Source organism: Triturus cristatus, chromosome 1_2, assembly GCF_964204655.1.
Source record: "Triturus cristatus chromosome 1_2, aTriCri1.1, whole genome shotgun sequence".
NCBI lineage: Eukaryota > Metazoa > Chordata > Amphibia > Caudata > Salamandridae > Triturus > Triturus cristatus.
The window spans coordinates 223,990,250-224,009,853 of NC_140580.1; the positions used below are offsets into that span (position 1 = coordinate 223,990,250).

Here is a 19,604-nt window from a genome sequence, read left to right on the forward strand (position 1 = left end):
TCAGCTGACTGTGTCATATACTGAGTGCGACTCCTTGTCAACAGAATCGCTACATCATGAGGTACAAACACTTTCAATGGATATCCCATCACAATTCCTTCACTCTGCTCCAAACTTCGACATGTTGCAGCCACCGCTTTCAAACATCCAGGTAAAGCTACAGCTACTGGGTCAAGCATCGATGAAAAATATGCAATTGGTCTTCTCAGTTTTCCATGCTTCTGGATCAACACAGAAAGTGCACATCCATTTCTCTCACTGCAATACAACTCAAATTCTTTCTCATAGTCAGGCATACCCAATGCAGGTGCTTCACACAAACCATCTCTCAATTTTCTTAATGCTGCCAATTCCTCCTTGTTTAATTCAATGGGATCTTTCACATCACTTCTCGTTAATCGCACCAAAGGTTTTGCGATCAAGGAAAAGTTGCTGATCTACTGACGACAGTATCCAACCATTTCCAAAAACATTCTCACTTCTCTTTGAGTCATAGGAGCTCTCATTCCTTTTATTATTCTGATTCTGTCTATGGTTATTTTCCTTAGTCCTTTCTCAATGTTATGTCCCAAATACTGCACTTCCTTCTTGCAAAACTGTAGTTTCGCTGGCGACACTTTAAGTCCTCCATCTGCCAAATGATTAGGCAAGGCTATTGTGTCTACCTCACAAGCTTCACGTGTTTTTGACGCCACCAAAAGGTTGTCAATGTATTGGACTAATACAGAGCTTTCAGGCATTTCTAAACTCTCCAAAGACTTCTTTAATAGCTGATTGAATATTGAGGGGCTTTCTGTATACCCCTGTGGGATTCGGCACCATGCCAAAATACGCTCACCAAAACGAAATGCAAAAATTTGCTGACTGTCGTGGTGCAATGGGATAGAAAAGAAAGCATGACACAGATCAATTACTGTATACCATTCTGCATCATGGGGAATCTGATATAAAATCACTGATGGATTTGGTACAATGGGACAACATGATACCACAATTTTATTCACCTTTCTCAGATCTTGCACTATCCTGAATTTCCCATTAGGCTTTTTCAGTCCCATTATCGGTGAATTACATGGGCTACTCATTATTTCTCTTAAAATTCCTTGCCTGATCATTTTCTCTATTACAGGAGTTACACCTTCAATTATTTCAGGTGTCAATTTGTATTGCGGAACATTTGGATATGTTACGCCTTTCTTTACGGTTATTTTGATTGGATCTACATTTCTCATTAGCCCTACATCTTCTCCAGTGAAATCCCAAACTTCTGCTTTTACAGATTGTCTCAATTCTTTAGGTAATTCATCAGGGTCGAATACAGCATATGTTTCAGTAACTTCATTTTCTCTATTAGCTATGGTCATCTTGTACAATACATCATCATCTGGTGTTTCAAAAGCTATTCCATCCGGAGTACAGAATATAGTGCAATTCATTTTGCACAACAGGTCCCTACCTAATAAATTCACAGGACTGGTGTCACACACCACAAAGCGGTGCATTTCTGAAAATTTCCCTATGCTAACTTTCACAGGGTCTGTAAGATATGTTTTAATCTGTCTGTTGGACACACCAACTACTTGGATCGTTTCATCCGAGAGAGGAAGATTCTTAACATCAGCTGATCTAACAGTTGATCGAGTAGCACCAGTATCCACTAGGAAAGTAATATTTTCATCATTAACCTTCCCATCTACAAAAGGTCCTGTCTGGTCTACTTCTAGAGTTGCGCCAGGTACGCACTCTCCTTCCTCCCTTCGGCACCGTCAATAGCTCTCTTCTGAGTCACTCTCATCGCGTTGCAGCCAATACTGCGAGACAGCGCTAGCGCGTGGCGGCTTATTTACCTGTTCTTCATTGTAGAATCCCGATTCACTACTATACTTCTGTGTGTTTCTGCTCTGTGGAAAAGGCGGTTTTGGCACCTGTTGCTGCAGTTGACCACTCACCTCATGCTGCACCTGTGGGTTCAATGATGGATTTTCATTGTTAGTACTCGGGGGAAACTTACACTCGGATTTCCAATGCCCTATCCTGCCGCAATTATGACACGGAAATTTCTTTTCAGCTTCTTCAATATTCCCTTTATACTTCCCAGTATTAAATCTCGGCTTTGACCCTGCTTGTTCCACTAATTGTGCTTCTTGTCTCTCTGCTACCTTTACCTGTGCCCACATTGCCTTCTCTTTTAGCTTCCGCTGTTTTGCTTCAATTTCATCACTGAAGTATTTAGCATGTCTCAATACTTCATCTATTTTCTTGTTTTGCCAATCTACCGTATGCTGTTTAATCATCTCACCAATTTCTGGACGTAAACCATATACAAATCTGTATACAAAATGAGTATGACTCAAATCCTTTTCACTCAGATTCTCATCTCCGCTAAACTGCTTAAAAGCTAGTATTAGCCTCTCGTAATATGCATGTACTGACTCTTTGCTTTCCTGGTGTGTTCGATCAATTTTTACCCAATCTGTCTCTTTAGGGGGCACTTTATTTTTCAAAAATACCATAACCTGCTCATATTTCTTCATTACCTCGGGGTCTGGAGCTCCTGTTTTAGGATCCCTATGATATTCCTGGGTTGGCCAATCAATCATTAGTTTGCACTCTGTCCATAGATCTGCTGGTACAATTATGTCAAACAGACTATTCAAATCAATCCATAATACTTTAGACAATTTCACAAATCTGTCTACCTGCCTGTACCACTCGACGGGCTTTTCACGTAGTCGAGGGAAATCATTCGTAAAAGACAAAATATCCTGTCTTGTCCATGGGACATGTACATATCCTCCTCCTGGAATCTCTCTCATAGGGCATTCTCTCACTACCTTCTCCTTTTCTCTTATAGGAAAGGCTGAAAATGTCTTATCTGAGGCATCATCGCGTTTTCTATACCACCTGCTTCTCCATTTATCCACGTCACCCCATTTTCTCAGCAAAATGATTATGTCCTTAATTTGACCTATTCGTCCTGTGGTGTTCATATTCTCAATGTCCTTTTCAGTGAAATCTACTCGATATGGTTTCTGTAAGGCTTTTACCTTTTCAATATCAATGCCCATCTCATTTGCTACTTCTAACCTTTCATGTAAGTTTTTTGTTCTCCAGGTCACACTCTTGCACAAAAATAATAATTCTTCATCCTGATAGGTTTTCAATTTTTCTGTTGGGATAGTCCCTACTATTAATTCTTCCAATACCATTCGTAACTTGGCCACATCAATTGATTTGGATTCTTTATCTTTCCTTTGCAAGCTTCTTAACCATTCACTTACCTCTTCTGTTGATGGTCCTACTGGTTTTTCTATACTTCCGTGTCCAAAATGTTTTTGTGTTTCTGACACTGTCTCTATCATTGTCATACGTCTCTCTAGACAATTCTGATCTACAAATGGATTATTTGTAAAATTCGGTTCCATTACACTCATAGTCTGCCTCCATGGATTCTCATTCTGACTCACTCTTGGTTGTTCTACTGGTTTATTACTTCTGTAAGGGACTGTCAAACAATGCTCACTGTCCTTCTGTTTGTCAAAAATAGGCATTACTGGACCTATTGTTACTGGAACAGTTACCGCTTCTAGATTCTTAGTCAATTCTCTTATTTTCTCAGTTAATTCCAGGCTCGTTTTCGCTAATTGTACAGAATTTTCTCCATCTGTTTTTTCTTCCGACCTCTTTTCTACTTCCCTAGTAGCACTGTTTTTACTCAAACTTAGGGATTCTGGTTCCGATTTTATAATTTGCATGGTTTCTTTCATTGGGGTACTTGGAGTTAATATTTCTGGTTCTGGTCGATACGGTGGTGGATTTTTGCAGAACATATCATCAAGAACATCATCCTCGGACTCATTCACTCCATACCCTCTCGACTCCACATTATGCCTCTTTTCTACACACTTTCGTCCTTCATTCTCTCCAACAGCTCTTACAGGGAACACACCCTCAGTCATACTCGCATCCCGCCATCTTCTCATTCGATCATTATGCGTTTCATGTCCGTATGGTCTTCCAAACAGGTACCTATATCCCCTACCATTTCTTTGTCTCTCACGTTCATGCATTTCGTCTTCCCATTCCGTCAAAGCCTCAAACTGCGTCGGTCTAGGTCTTGGTTCTAAATTCATCATTTTGTCTCTCAAATTTCTCAAAACAGCCAAATTAAATGAACCATGCTCTGTAAAAGCTAATACTCCGTCTTCCTTCGTATATCTCACCCAGTTATCTAACCAAATACAAGTATGATACCCATATTTCGCAATCATAAAGGATCCAGGGGTTTTCGGCGGAGGAAGTAACTGTCCTTCCCTAGTTTTAACTGGTTTGTCCTTCTTAAACCACTTCTTGATTCTTCCTAACCATGTTTTTCTCTCTTTTTCTGGTGGATCATAATACATTTTCTTGCCTTTCGCGTATCACTAGTCTATCTTTACAACTGTACCGCTAGTCTATCCAATCACAGCGCGATACACACTACCGCACCAATTCATAGCGTCTGCGTCACTGTCACAATCCTCAAATCCCAGCGCGACTTACACGAACGCACCAACAATGAGCGTCCCCGTCACCCTGTATTTCTCCACTCCTAGCACGGCGTACACTAACGTACCAATCGGGAGCGTTTCACAGTTCTGACCGACTGTCCAATCCCAACGCGGTCGTTCTGACGTCAGCAGCCGCTGCGGCAGCTCCTGCTCCTGCTCCTGCTTCTGTCTACCCCTCCTTTACAAATCTGCTCAGTAAGTTTTTTGTTTCAATTTCTACACTTCTGTTAGTAACAACATAGAAACATCGCCATTGTCCGCTTCGCTAACCAAAGAACAGCAAAAAGACCTTTCTCACGAGAATTCCGTCTTTCCCGAGAGCAGCACTTACCTCTGCCCTACTACGGATTCATTACTTCCGTTGATAAAGTAGCACATCCCTCTACTTCACCCTTCTAACATGCATTAGCTAATTGTTTCTCTAGTATTTAAGACACTTAGGTGCCGATTACGATCCGGTAAAAACCGGGTACGAACCGTCGGTCGGAGCGTTTTCTCCGTCCGACTCGTACCCGGTTGTAAAACTTTACAAACATGGAATTTACGATTCGCACGGAAACACCATTTCCGTACGAATCGTAAAAAACACCGACCGATGAAAATATACATACGAATGTGATCCGGGAATGCTGCGACGTGACGTCGGGACACTTTCAGGCAGCGTTTCACGACCCAGGAATTAGGATTCGAACCGACAGCAGTCTGGACGGCAATATATTCACGGCACCCAAAAAGTGCCGGAAAAGCGAAGTACAGCGCGAAACGACCAGAGTAGGTGGCCTGGTACGCGCCGTACCCCCCCCCAGCCCCTGTATGTACGCGCCGACCCCACCCCCAGCCCCCGTATGTTCGAGTCGTACCCCCACCCGTGTATGTACACCCGTGTACGTGTCGAACCCCCGTGTATGTACACCCGTGTACGTGTCGTACCCCGTGTATGTACACCCGTGTACGTGTCGAACCCCCGTGTATGTACACCCGTGTACGTTCGAGTCGTACCCCCACCCGTGTATGTACACCCGTGTACGTGTTGAACCCCCCGTGTATGTACACCCGTGTACGTTCGAGTCGTACCCCCATCCGTGTATGTACACCCGTGTACGTGTCGAACCCCCTGTGTATGTACACCCGTGTATGTGCCGTACCCCCGTGTATGTACACCCGTGTACGTGTCGAATCCCCCGTGTATGTACACCCGTGTACATTCGAGTCATACCCCCACCCGTGTATGTACACCCGTGTACGTGTCGAACCCCCGTGTATGTACACCCGTGTACGTTCGAGTCGTACCCCCACCCGTGTATGTACACCCGTGTACGTGTCGAACCCCCCGTGTATGTACACCCATGTACGTTCGAGTCGTACCCCCACCCGTGTATGTACGGTGCGTAGCCCCAGGTGGGGGTACGACTCAAACGTACACGGGTGTACATACACGGGGGTTCGACACGTACACGGGTGTACATACACGGGTGGGGGTACGACTCGAACGTACGGGGGCTGGGGGGGGTCGGCGCATACATACGGGGGCTGGGGGGGGTCAGCAGGTACATACAGGGGCCGGGAGGGGGGATTCGACTCGTACATAGGAGGGCTGGGGGGAGTTTTGGGTGCGTATGCGGGCACATGTCTCCATGGTTGCTATGGGAGTTCGGTGCGGACGGTGTTTTTACCATACGGTTGTAACATCGGACGCACGGGATGGATCGTACTAGCGCGGTCGGACTGCACTTTTCACATTTGTACGGTAAATCGTCCGTGGACGTGTCGGACACATTTTCCGACCCGAGGACTTGTGGGGAATAATTCCCAATGCGATTCGTATGGACTTTTTCCCATGCGAATCGTAATTGGCAGTTTGTACGGCACTTGTACGATTCGTACGGTAAAAAGACCGGATACGAGTCATACGGGGAATTTTTTTACCGGATCGTAATCGGCACCATAGTTGGAGACCCAATGCTCCTGAGAAATAAACCTAGAGTTTCACAATCAACCCGAATGCCTTTACATCCACGCTCGTTCTAATGGCAACACACGACGATGCTACCGAATCGAACCCAGACAATGCGTCGTGCAACTTCAATTGTCACACGTTTCCCCTGTGTACCTACAGGGCAACAACAATTCCGTCTTTCCCGAGAGCAGCGCTTACCTCTGCCCTACTACGGAACCGTTACAAACTTCCGACTTCCTACATCCCAGAAGTCGTGCATACAACATATAACTCAACGTAACTTAACATAGAGTGTTAGTACATAAATCAATACCAATCAATAACCAAAATCAATAAGCAATGTACAAGCAATAATCACTAAACCAGACAATTACAACCATCATCTTGCTACCAGAAAAACTGCTCCAGCGTGGAGTGCAAAATCCCTCCCTCTATCACAGACCAAAGATCTCACATACACACATTACCATACATTCGCTGGTGGGGCCCATAGCACCAACATTCACTCACCATTAATCCGTGTGGGAGGCGATTATCTTCCAGACGCTGGCATGAGAAGGAAATACCACTCTTACCCTAATGAGCAATAAATCTACACCACCTTCTGTTGCTCATTAGGCCCTCAACTTCACCTTTAGTATTCCTCTCATAAATCGGGATGGATCAGTTAGTTGCTGATTTAGCCCACATTTCTAATTCCCTAATTAACCTTTGCGTGAACACATTTCAATGAATAAACAACCCAACTCATTTCTGTAGATATTCAATTTCAATTTTTATATTAATATTGCAAATTAAATCATTCATTTGATCAAGTTGCCATTCATATTTACCTATTCTGGCTAAATGTCGTCCCCTATGTCAAATCTGGCAGTCTCGCAAATCTATGTCCATCGAATTTAGTAAGTTCAGTTCATCAGGAGTTTGGGCATTAATTCAGTTCATCAAAGATTCAGGCAAACAGCTGTCCTGCAGTGTCACCGTCCTCTCCGTCAGCATAACGTCAGGAAATCGAGAAAGGCCAGAAACGAACCCGCACCAACCTCTCTATTCTACCATAATTTATAGAAAAAATCATTGACAATTTGTATCGAAAACGGGTCTTCAAATGTTCTGATTGGTCAATTGAAATCGTCTGACAGGCTTCCCACCAAAATAAAGTCTCTGATGTCATTATACTTGATTTTTCCGATTTTTAGTAGCACATTATTGTTCTTTCAGAAAAGCTGGCTTGTGTCCCAGGGCAACCTTGAAGGGTACAGTTTGGTTAGGGTCATGATGAGGCCACTGTAGCTGGCGTCAGCGCAGGCGCACTTCACCTAAGCCTTGTTCAGCGTCGGCAGTCGGGTTAGGCACCAAAGGCAGCCATTATACGACAGGCCCAAATGGTCAACTTTAGCAAAAGAAACACAAAACGTAATTAATACATAGAAATTACTAAATAAATGTTATTCCCTCACTAATACCCATATGTGTATGTATTTATCTAGCATTAAGCAACACTCAAGCGGTTTATACTTACAAAATAAAGCACAAATCACAAATACATCACAAAAGCGAAATGCAATATTCTAATTGTCTATGATTAGTATGCGTACATTTTTTAGTTTACGATTTAATAAAATCATGCAAAGCAATCCCACGTGTATTTCAATCATTAATAAGGCTGATTAGTCAATTCCACTTCAATCCATTAATTTGATTATGATTAATTAATCTAATTAATAAACATGAAAAATGGGTGGGTATACAACATTTTTGTATTACCCGCTCCAGCACATACACACAGCGGGTCACAACATGCGTCCCCCTGCATGCTCCCCATGCCCCTAAGGTCATTGCACGTTTTCCTCGAAAATGGAGAATACCTGTTCAGCCTAGTAATGTGTCCTTTTCTTGGATGTTTTCTTGATTCTAGGGGAAGAAAAGTGCTGAAACATTCATTCTGCTCTGAGCATATGGATATTTTCTACGGGAGGGCGCTGTAGGGTAGGGGTACAGGGCAGGCTTATGCCTTTATGGGATGGGGGCATTGTCTGCTACACCATTTATGCTTCAGGGATTGGGAATTAGCCAAGCTATGATGCCACTCAAAACCCCTGCCCCTGCTGCAGTGCACGCAGGCCCAGTATCCTTGAGTATGGAATTACTGGGTCTGGAGTTTGTGGAGCCAGTCACTCTGGACACGGAGATATTTTGAATTGCAAGAGGCGGAATTTCTCCCAAAATTATTGTGCCGGGTGAAATATCACACCTTCTAATGAGGGCCTTAATGATTAATTGGAAGGAGTAGTGCAGAGCGGAAGGTCAGAGAAGAGAAAGGAATTAAAATAGATAAAAGAGATTGTACTGTCTGAGGTTTAAAGGATTGCTAATTATACACCATAAAATTTTATTTTTTTATACATCTGATACTCCAGAGACTAAAAAAGAAACCGTTTCAAATTTTAAAAGCTGCCTTTCTTTAAATAGCTCAAAATTAATAACTGAACATCCATCGTGAAATTTGGATTTCAGCGCTGAGTGTAGTAAGAGAAAATACTCAAAATATCTGAAACAGCTATACATAACAGCTAAAGTTCATCGACTAACACAGCTACTTCTGACATACTCATATATCTGGATGATTGTAAATGGCTAGTAGGTGAGTTTTATTGTATTTGTTTGACACACTCTTTAAGGGAATCAATTTGGTAAATTTTTGATAATTTTTTTTGTTCGGAATTGGATGTTTTTCTTTACTTCTAATATATAGGAACAAGCATGATGTATATAGACGAATTTAATGTTCTCTTGTAGCTCCAGCCAACGTGTGTTTCGCCGATCCGGACAAGAGACCCGCGACTTCCTCAGGGTTTTGTGTATACTGGATAGCGTTTTGAGCCTTCTGGCTGGTTATACTCCCGCCCCAGCCTTAATACAGCCGGGGAAATTTCAAAGAAGATTGGTTGCTTCTGTCCTACATATATCCAACAAACACGGTTCGGTGTTATGTCATTACGCCCGTATGTAATCGGCGTATTCTGTCAGTTAGCGGTCGGACGTTGCGAAGACGCTGCCACACACAGCACATCGCTAACTGACAGAATCTGCTATCAGTGATTAACTTAGAACACTGCTTGTATGTGTTCCAGGGCCTGATCGGAATTGTTGTACAGATCCTTGGATCTGAATTGTGGGGTTTTGGGTGATTACCGCCTCCTTGAGCACCATATACCAAACAATAGTAATATTAGATATACCGGCAAGAGTGAGCGCCACTCCCACCCAGGTCATAATCCTCCCACCTGTATTCTCTAATATATAGGAGTGATAAATCTATGATATTGGAATTCACTTCTGTGATATAATTTTGAAATATTATTTTTAACAGGTGGTATTGTGGGGAATATTTAGCTTGAATTTGCCTTTGCAATGATTCATTATGAAAGGCAATAATTTCATGTAATAACTAATGTTTTGGAATAAGATCTGATGCCAGTTTTGAAACCAGCTTTGTTTGATATTTTGCATATGTGAATAAAAAGCAAATCATTTATAATTAAGAGAAAATGTGTGATACAAATTAATTTATGTAGCTGGAGAGGAAACTGATAGTAAATGACCATAGTTCAAGATGCAAAAATGTCCTACTGCTGGTGCACTCTGATTCACCCTGTGTTTTCTTCTCTTCTTTGTAGTGCTTCACCGCAGTGAAAGTGTTCAGGAGAAGCAGGTGAAGGAGGCAAAAACAAAGTGCAGAACTATAGCTTCTCTTCTGACAGATGCCCCCAACCCTCACTCTAAAGGAGTGCTTATGTTTAAAAAACGCCGGCAAAGGGCAAAGAAATACACCTTGGTGAGCTATGGTAGTGTGGATGAAGACCGCTGTGAGGATGAGGACGGCATGTTCCCAACTAGTGAGTCAGAATTTGATGAAGAAGGATTCTCTGATGCTCGAAGCTTGACCAACCAATCAGACTGGGACCACACTTACCTGGATATTGAAAAACCCAAGAAGGAGGCTCAATCACAGCAATCGGAACAAGGCTTAAGTGAAGCATCAGGTAGAGGAACCACGATGATTGAGCCTCTTAGGCAGAAACCTGGTCAGTCGTCTGCAGAACAAGCCCTGAAACAAACACCAGAGAGGTATCAGCCTCAACCATGTGTGTCTCAGGCGCGTATGATGATGAATGGAGAAGGCCCTCCTCCACAGACTCCTAATTCGATTCAGGTATCAGGGGCTGAGGCAAATCAGGTGGACACATCTGCAATATTCAACAGGTCTGCAAGGCCCTTTACTTGTGGTATTGATGGGCATCTCCCAGTGACCACATCAGTCATCTTTAGACCTTCAACTCCCAAGAAGAAAGTTGAGCGACATGGTGGACAAAGCATATGTCCTCCACCATTCCCAGTAGCCCCTTCAGAAACTGCCATTGCAACACCAGGAACACAAATGAATTCATCAAGCACCAAAGCATCTTTGTATATTCCAGGACAATCAAAACCAACAGCACCACTGACACCAAAATTATCAGAAGAAGAAATCGCCCTTGAGAAAACAACTCAGCCACCAGTGGCAAGGACCACCACTGCTTCTGTGTATCTTTCAAATCCTTCCAGGCAGCTAGGGCCACAAGCAGCAGATAGTCAGCCCACACTCACCAGGTCCCAAGAATCTACTTCAGTAACACCAGGAACATGTTCAACATCACTGTTTATAAGTCCGAGTCCAGCATCAAAGGGAACCAATCCTATGGCAGACAGCAATCCCTATACAAGTGTGCCTCAAGCAACTATCAATGCCACTGCACCTTTGCAGCCTTCTTCTGAGTCACTGGCATGCAGAGAACAGAGGATTTCTGTGCCAGCTTTCCGCACAGGCATACTGCATGAAGCACGCAAGCGAGGCACACGAAAACAGATGTTCAGTAAGGTGGAGGAAAAACAGAAGCATTCACCAAATCCAGAGCTTCTTTCACTAGTGCAGAATCTGGATGGAAAATCCAAACATGAACCGTCCGGGGCAGGCTTTGAGTCTGGGCCTGAAGAGGACTTTTTAAGTCTTGGAGCAGAGGCATGCAACTTCATGCAATCCCACCATCGCAGGTTTAAGACCCCTCCACCAGTAGCTCCCAAACCTCATCCACAGTATCCAGGAAGCAGTCTTGTTAACGGAACCCATGATACACCTCAAATGGGAGGCAAAGGAGCCGAACTGTTTGCTAAACGTCAGAGTCGCATGGACAAGTTTGTGGTGGAATCAACCCCTGCACCAGTCTCCAGACCCAGAACACCCTCTCCCACACCTTCTCTACCACCCTGCTGGAAATACTCATCAAACATCCGAGCTCCTCCACCAATAGCTTACAACCCATTGCACTCTCCATTCTACCCACTGGCAGCATCCAGATCACAGTCAGGAAAAGCAGAGAGCAAGGTGAGGAAGACCCACAGCCAAAAACCACGAATTCAGGCTATTGATTTCATGAGCCATCAGCCTTACCAGTTGAATTCTGCCATGTTCTGTTATGGTGGCTCGCCCAATGCCACCAGTCTAAATCCAGATCAGCAGGCGAGTCAGAGATCAAGCCTGTCTCTTACCCCTGCTCGGCAAGTGCCGGTTAAAACAGTGAGGACCTATGAGATCAAACGCTTCTCAACACCAACTCCCATTTCCTCATCCACCAACTTGATGCCTGTTGTGATAAAGCCCCGCTCTGCCACTACGCTTGATGAGCCCATCTGGAGAACAGAGGTCACCTCCCCACCGGTACCCTCCAAGACACCACCACCTACACAAATACATCCTCCTGAGCAAGAATGCCAGCCACGTAAAAGCTTCCCTGAGTTTCGGGCAGTAGGAGCATACAACCGTTCAAGCCCAATTACTTCTCCACAGTCTACTGTTTCAGGGACTCAAGTTGCAAGACCACACTTCTCAGCGGCCAGAACAGGAATACAAGCGAATGTGTGGAGACCAGCTACAGTCAACTACTGAAACCTGGCATTGCTGTGAAATTCCACCTTCCACCAGTGTGATGCTTGAAATGAGTAGTTCCTTTAGGACTGTGTTGTGAGCTATATAAACCGCGATGTGCCAACGATAAACAAACCACTGTCTCTATTTAGGTCCCCATTCTGCCTCTCCTTTAGGTTTTTAAGATTTAAAGCATTATGGTAAGGGTTGCAAAAGATGATTGTAGAATATTCCAACGCGCATCCAGCAGACAAGAGACGAATGTAATGATTCGTATATCCACTGATGGGAGTATGAACAGACGGCCCTGCAGGAAAGACAAGCAGTGGTGTTGCATCAGAAAGGTCCAGCCTCCGGGGAGAAAATGGTCGATTCAGAAACTGCAAAAATAAGAAAGCTGCATATACTCTGGGATGTGGGTTTAATTTTACTCAACTGAGGTATCCGCAAATGTAGGGATACTTTACAAGTAAGCTTTAGGGACTAAGTCCAGGTTCTAATGGAAAGGGTAAAGGGAGAATCTAAAGGGACAGCCGGCTTCAGGGGGTTTCTGCCGACTGATACAAGTGCGTGCTCATCTGCACACACTATTGTGCAATGCACATTTGGATCCGCAAACGTATGTTTCTGTAAGTTAAAGAGTTTGTACACATTGAGGCCCGGTGAAGGTATTGTATAAACACTGTGGGTCTGGCAGCCGGAGGACAGCCTGAGGTACAAAAAAAAAATATAGCTCCTGGCTTCCAATTCTTAGGTTGTGTGAAGGAGGACATTGCCATTTTAAATCATATTTATTTGCATGCGCACGAGAATGCACACTCTCGCAGGCTGGGGCTATAGGAAGGACATATACATCAGCACACAGGACTTAGAAACAGGTAACTGGATTTTTGAAAAGTCAGAAGTAAATGTTAATTGCACGCTGCGTGATGAGGAGATGACTATGCTCCTGGAAACCAGCACTTGTTCCTGTACACTGACTATTTGATGGCTGAGATTGGAATATAGGCAGCGGCACACAGTTGGATAAATCCCCACGGGCCCTCTTTTTTCCGTCCACAGAGCTGACAAGCTTTCACCTGCGGATATTCTCACTTTTCTTCTAGTCCAATGCTATTCAATAAGTTAAGGTTGAATTTCTTTTTCTTGCAACAACTTTATCGAGTTGTGAACCGGGTGTGCCATTGGAATATATGACATGCCTTTATAGCGCGGTTGTTACAATGACCGCGTTGTTACCACGAGTGCCATTACATTGCAAGTTGTATCAACGACTTGCTGTAGAGGGCGCGCTGGACTTAGGAATAGTATTAATTACTATTCCTTCTCCAGTTTGTGCAACAGCAGGGAGGGTGTTGGATTTACAATCCAACACATTCCCTGGTGTTGCACGCCCCTACAGCAAGTCGTTGATATGACTTGCTATGTAATGGCACGCGTGGTAACAATGCGGTCGTTGTAATGACCACGTTGTGAAGACATGCGTTGTGTAAACAGCATTGTAAACGCTGTTAACCGCCATGGTGAGTCTTCTGTGCACAACATTGTATCCATTATATGTACTTGTGTTGGGCTTCAAACACACCTAACAGCATTCGTTTTGTGTACTTGCATCACGAACCTGCTGACACATTACTGTATTCCGTTCTTATATGAGTCTTCTGCACACATCTGTGTAGGTTTTTCACGTCCTTTGTGTCTACCCTGCAACATACATTTTTTTTACTTGCTGTTACTGGCTGTACAAGGACGCAACACTTCGGTCCAGATTTAAAAAAATGTTGTGGTAGATTTGCATCACTTTTTTAAGCATACCTGACGTAAAATTCATTTTGGTTTTTACAAAGCAATGCAAATGTCGATTTGAGTTCTTCTGGTTGAAAAAAGTAAAGCAAGATACCACATTGCGCTGCCTTGCATTACTTTGCGTCAGGGAGGTTCCAAGGGTGGGGATTGCCATTCCCGTACACCCACCCATGGATTTTGACACAAACCCATATTTACAAAGAGTTGTAGACATGGGTTTGTGCTAAAATTGTACACCTGCCTAAATCTGGCGTAACCAGGAGAAATATATTTATTTCTCCTCATTATGTCCTCTTTGCATGTGTGCTGCATTCTGCATTCCGCATTTTGTTCAGGAAGGTTGCACTTCATTGTCCAAAAACTTTTCTGACCGTAATGCCGACACCCTTGCACTATGGCACAAGGCTGGCTGCATTGGCGCTAGGCAAGACAAAGTGCGCTATTGCATGCAGAGAGCAAAAGTGAACAATTTCTTAGAAGACATGGTGCAGTTTTGCTCTCTTCCTTTCACGCAATGCAGCATACCAACTTGCCTTGCAGCATTGCATTAGTAGAAATGTTTGTAAATCTGTGCTTGTATGCTTTTTACATACTTGCATAAGCAATTTGCTGAACATGCCTCTCCAGCATCCCATGGCTTAGATCACATTTACCCGCACACATCACTTGGTGCACATATACCTACATGCTCATGAAGTTCGCAGGATAGGTGCACCGACGTGTTACTTTGTGGATATGTGACTGCATGTTCCTTCACATAGATGGCTTTGCATCTGCATTCCCCATCATGGTGTACAAAAGATGCTGTCCAGAGTCAGTGCTGTATGTTTATGCACATAGTTCTTGGTAAATCTGTGATATTTTAGCCTGAGATAATGCAGACACCACAGTGCTTATGTGTCCCTACAAGCTCCCTGTGTTTGGATAAGGTGTATGAGTGCATATACACACTGAAGCAGATCTGCGTAAGTATGCATGTTCATGCACTTAGAGCAGTTCGATAAGCTTCAATCTGTACTGTCGAATGTACCTGATTGTGCATGTTCTCAGAGTTCTGTTGACATGTGCATGTACACACCTTGCAGTGAATATACCCCTGTATACTCCCAGTTCCTGGGCTATACTGGGCTGCACACGTTATTGGCATGTTTGCGACTACTTGAATCCAGCTTTAAGGCCCACATGGACATAAATTATGGCTGCCTTTTCTCGTAGTCACACTTGGAGTGACTATTTGAAGTAGACACCACTGCATGGTTCAGAGTCGTAGGACACCTGACACCAGTGATATGCCTCTTGCATGGTTTGTCTTATCTGGGTGTGTTTCCCTTTGCTATTGGGTTGAACCACTATAACACCCTCCCACACGGGCCCCTATTCTGAAGCCAGCAGCATTTTATCCGCTTATCTCAAGTACAGAAGCCCCACGAATGGGCATTCCAGAGAATTCCATACCAGCCAGGAAGGCTTTCTGAAACACTTGGCAGGCTTAAAAAAAAAAAATTGCCTGCTGTTTGTATTTTTGGAAAGGTCGTCTGGTGGCAGCGTGCCACAGCCGTGAAGGACATATGAAGACTAAAGTTAGTGACAGGTGTCTGGTGTAAGCCAGAAAGAGGGCTCTCGCAAACCGGTTCATGAGGCGGGCACATTGGTTTTACACCAGAATGAGGCTTGCAGTGAAAGTTATTGCGCTTTTTTAGGCTGAAGGGCAGGCTAGTATTCCGGGAAGTTCTTTGTGGCTTTCTAGGAGGTCAAGGAGAGGACCATATGAACGTTGAAAGACGTGTGTTGATCATGGGTAGATGGTTAAAACTGAAGTGGAATTCTAAGGAGCCATATTCTTCATTCAAAGACCAGTGACAGGGCATGTCGTAAGAGACATAACTACAAGCTTCCTTGTTAAGCTCACTGTTTGATCCTGGGCAACTCGCATTGCCAAATTGTAAGTAGGAAGAACTTTATAAATTGCTAAGTAGTATACAACACTCCTTTTATGAGTTTCTTGGCACTTTCCCCTCCATCGTTTCAGACTGTCCTGTAATTGCTAGTTTTTTCCGTTGTATATGAAGCTTCATTGCCACACAATCCAATTTAAATGGAGGAATAAAAGTTACACTCATTCTAAGCTGGCTGGCAGAAGTAGAAAAACTGATTGGCATTCTGTGTGACTTAGTGGACGGACTTATTGTTGATTTTAATTTACAAATTAGGCAGGGGAATAGCAGTGCAAAGTGAAGGTGCACTAGTAGAAAAAGCAAAAGAGATGCCAACATCCTACGGGGCCCTTGTAGGGTAGGGGAGTGGAGTGACCAGTCTATCCATGACTGTCAGGGTAGATTGTGAAATGGCTATAAAGCATTAGAGCCTTATGGTGTACTAAGCAGGTTCTCTCTGAGGAACACGAGGGAGCACTGAGTGAAGAGCTGGCAGTCCAAAAGAAGCTGAGATTGATGACAGAGATCCTTCAAGAGACAGGATTAGGGAGAGAAGCGGCCTGGCTCTCCAGCGACGGTTCATGGATGTTAATATAGGTGGCAAGGCAGGAAAGCAAGCACTGATGCGCAGAGGCAGAAAAAAGAGAGTGGGAGTTATCTACAACTGTTTGAAAGTGAAGAGGCAAACAAGTCCCCAATAACTGTTACAAACTCTTTACGTTTTTGTGACGTGCGAAGCTAAGAGGAAGTGGGAAACAGTTTCCCCACATTTACACAGCCCTATGGCCTTTCCAGGATTTTATTAGAGCAGTGCTTCTTCCTAACCTGTGGTCTGGTACTCGTGGGGGTTCACCTCCCTAATTAAATATTAACACATTAATAAACCGTACATGGATAAAGAAGCAAAATTGATCATTGAACATTTTTTAAATATTCTGTAAATGTGAAGGAATTAGACATTGGAGGCTAAAAATTAAGCTGGTATCCTCAGATTGATTTGTGGGTGAAGTGCAAATGCAACAAACAGAATACTGTCTGGACGATGGGTGGCATCAATTGAATTTAGAAAAACTCAAACTTTCCCTTTGAAATTTTGATTTTTTTAGATTTGTGAATTGAAAATTTTTTAATAATTTGTGAATTTGTATGATTAATGCTTGTTTGCATATATTTGTGTTTGGTTTTTGGCTCAAATCATCGAAATTGCTTGTATTGGGGTGTCAAAATGCCAATAACGACTTAGTGGAGATCCATAGATTCTATAAATGATTAAGTGGGGGTTCACAGAAGTTAAAAAGGTAAGAACCACCGTTTTAGCGCATTGCTATGAGCCTCAAGATTCCCTACCAGTTGGTCTGTGTGCTGTTGTGTCCTTGGGCGTGCTGCTTTCCAATTGCTGCATTCCTTTTGTGCTTGCTTGATAACCTGTTTACAAATTAACTTAATACCACTTTGAAAAAGTAGAATCTTCTTTGAGAAAGGAAACATCATTTAGTTACCAAGAGTTTCACGCCTAAAACCTAGAGACAAAAGAGTATTGGGGATCCTTTTATTTCTGAGGTCTTGGAATGACACAGGGAGGCTTAACACACATTCGGTTTTACTGCAGATTCAGTACAGATATGTTTTCTGCAATATTGTTATCCCACGTGCTTTTAAGTGCAGTCATCAACTGCTAGTGGGTGAGAATTTGTTCAGGTTTCATACATAGAACACACTTAGCAGAAATTGATAAGAAAGGGGTGTAATATAAGACTCTATTGTCCCTGTGGGGCATTTGAGCCTCCACCCTTTCAAGGATACCTCAATCAAGCTAAGGCCTTTGAAAAACCACAAGATTGTAGAATAGAGGCCCTTTAGCACATTTTTCGGGACACTTTATACTTTTTCTTAAGTCACTGGACAATCATGTGAACTTCTTGGAAATGCAAATTTGGGTTCACAGCTGTCAAGCACTCCTGAGCCACAAGTTACATTTTCACCATTACATGAGTGATTCTAAAGAGGTAGCCACTCCCACTAACTGCTTACCCAGACTCTACATGGACTGGTTCCTAAAATGATATTTCTGTAAGTACCACTTTTAATGTTCCTTGTCTGCTATCAACACCACCTTGATCGAAGAAAGGAACAATTTTATTTGTAAAACACTTAAAAGTGGACCCTTATTTGGGTGTTGGCTTGTGGATCTTATCTCTTTAAATTGCCAGCTGTCATCTGACATTGGTTTTGCAGGGCCATCCAGAGAAGACACCTTTCTCCTCACTTTCCTATTATATATTGTTGAAAGCCCGGCCATAATTCCTCCATGTGTCAGTGTTCGAATGGGACCTGTATGCAGCTATGCATAACTAAGGCATGCTATAAAAAACTGCCAACTCTGTAAATTGAATTTGTCATATGATAAGAATAATATTTTTTGCATATTAGCGCACCCAAGAACTCTAAAGTACAGGCCTTTTTCTGTTAGCTAAATCATAGGCGATCCATTAACTGACCTTGAAAAGATGAATCCTTGAACCATTGCTGCTAGTATTCAAACCTGTGACTCGCTTGTTGCACTCAGATCTGCGTGGTAGGCACTTGAGCACATCAAACTACTGAACAATCTTACAGGAGAGCGATACACAGACCCTTGCACTTTTCACTTGCCTCTATCTCTCCTTATTTTACACAACATGCGCACATATTGAATCATTAGAGAGTGCTGGGGGACTTGGGGGAGGCCAATGGGTTGATCTTCCACAGCCTCCCTCTCCATCTGGCGCCCTTAGCCTCCAGCAATTGGCTCCTTCTTGTGTCTGGATAGTGCCCTGATGTCAGACCTTGGGCTCTCTAGTGCCACCCACTGTCTCAGTTACTGATATTAACAGCTCAGTTTGCTTTGGAAAATTAGTCCTGCCGGGTTCTTGTCACAGGAGCTCTAATTTATAAGATACATAAATAACCATTTGCCTCATGACTATCTCAAGTGTTTGCTGCTTCTTAAGTATGTGGCAGCCTAGTTTACGAGTGGAAAACGGCTACTAAATATGCCTATGCCATGAGCATAGACTAGCTCCTGGGACCTCCTGTTACAGAAGTGTTCACCATAACATTTCTTTTTTTCTGATCTGACAGAAAAAAGGGATGACTTATGTCCTTATCTAGATATATTTTAAAATGCATTATTTGAATGTTAGCATCCCTGGCTCCTACATTTTCTTAATGGACAAAGATAACCACAACTTTAAAAGTCCTCTAGAAGACATCCACTGAGATTGTATCGAAGGTCATCAGTCTTGCCATACTGGGGCATGTGCAGACCCTTAAAGTGAAGATAGCACTACCTTAGCTGTATTGGTTGAAGCAATTGGATTTCTGACCCATAATCCCAGTGTGCAACCCTGTGC

The 19,604-nt window shown here is 43.3% G+C and overlaps 1 protein-coding gene across 1 annotated transcript in view; it reads left to right on the plus strand.

The window, feature by feature from the left end:
• The window catches only part of SYNPO2L (synaptopodin 2 like), a 518,194-nt gene extending 502,431 nt beyond the window's left edge, over positions 1–15,763 (plus strand). Inside the window, exon 4 of the mRNA XM_085603509.1 lies at positions 10,188–15,763. Within this exon, the coding sequence (XP_085459635.1) occupies positions 10,188–12,493 (2,306 nt within the window). The 3' untranslated portion in view covers positions 12,494–15,763. The remainder of the gene's footprint in view (positions 1–10,187) is intronic.
• Positions 15,764–19,604: the final 3,841 nt, after the last annotated feature.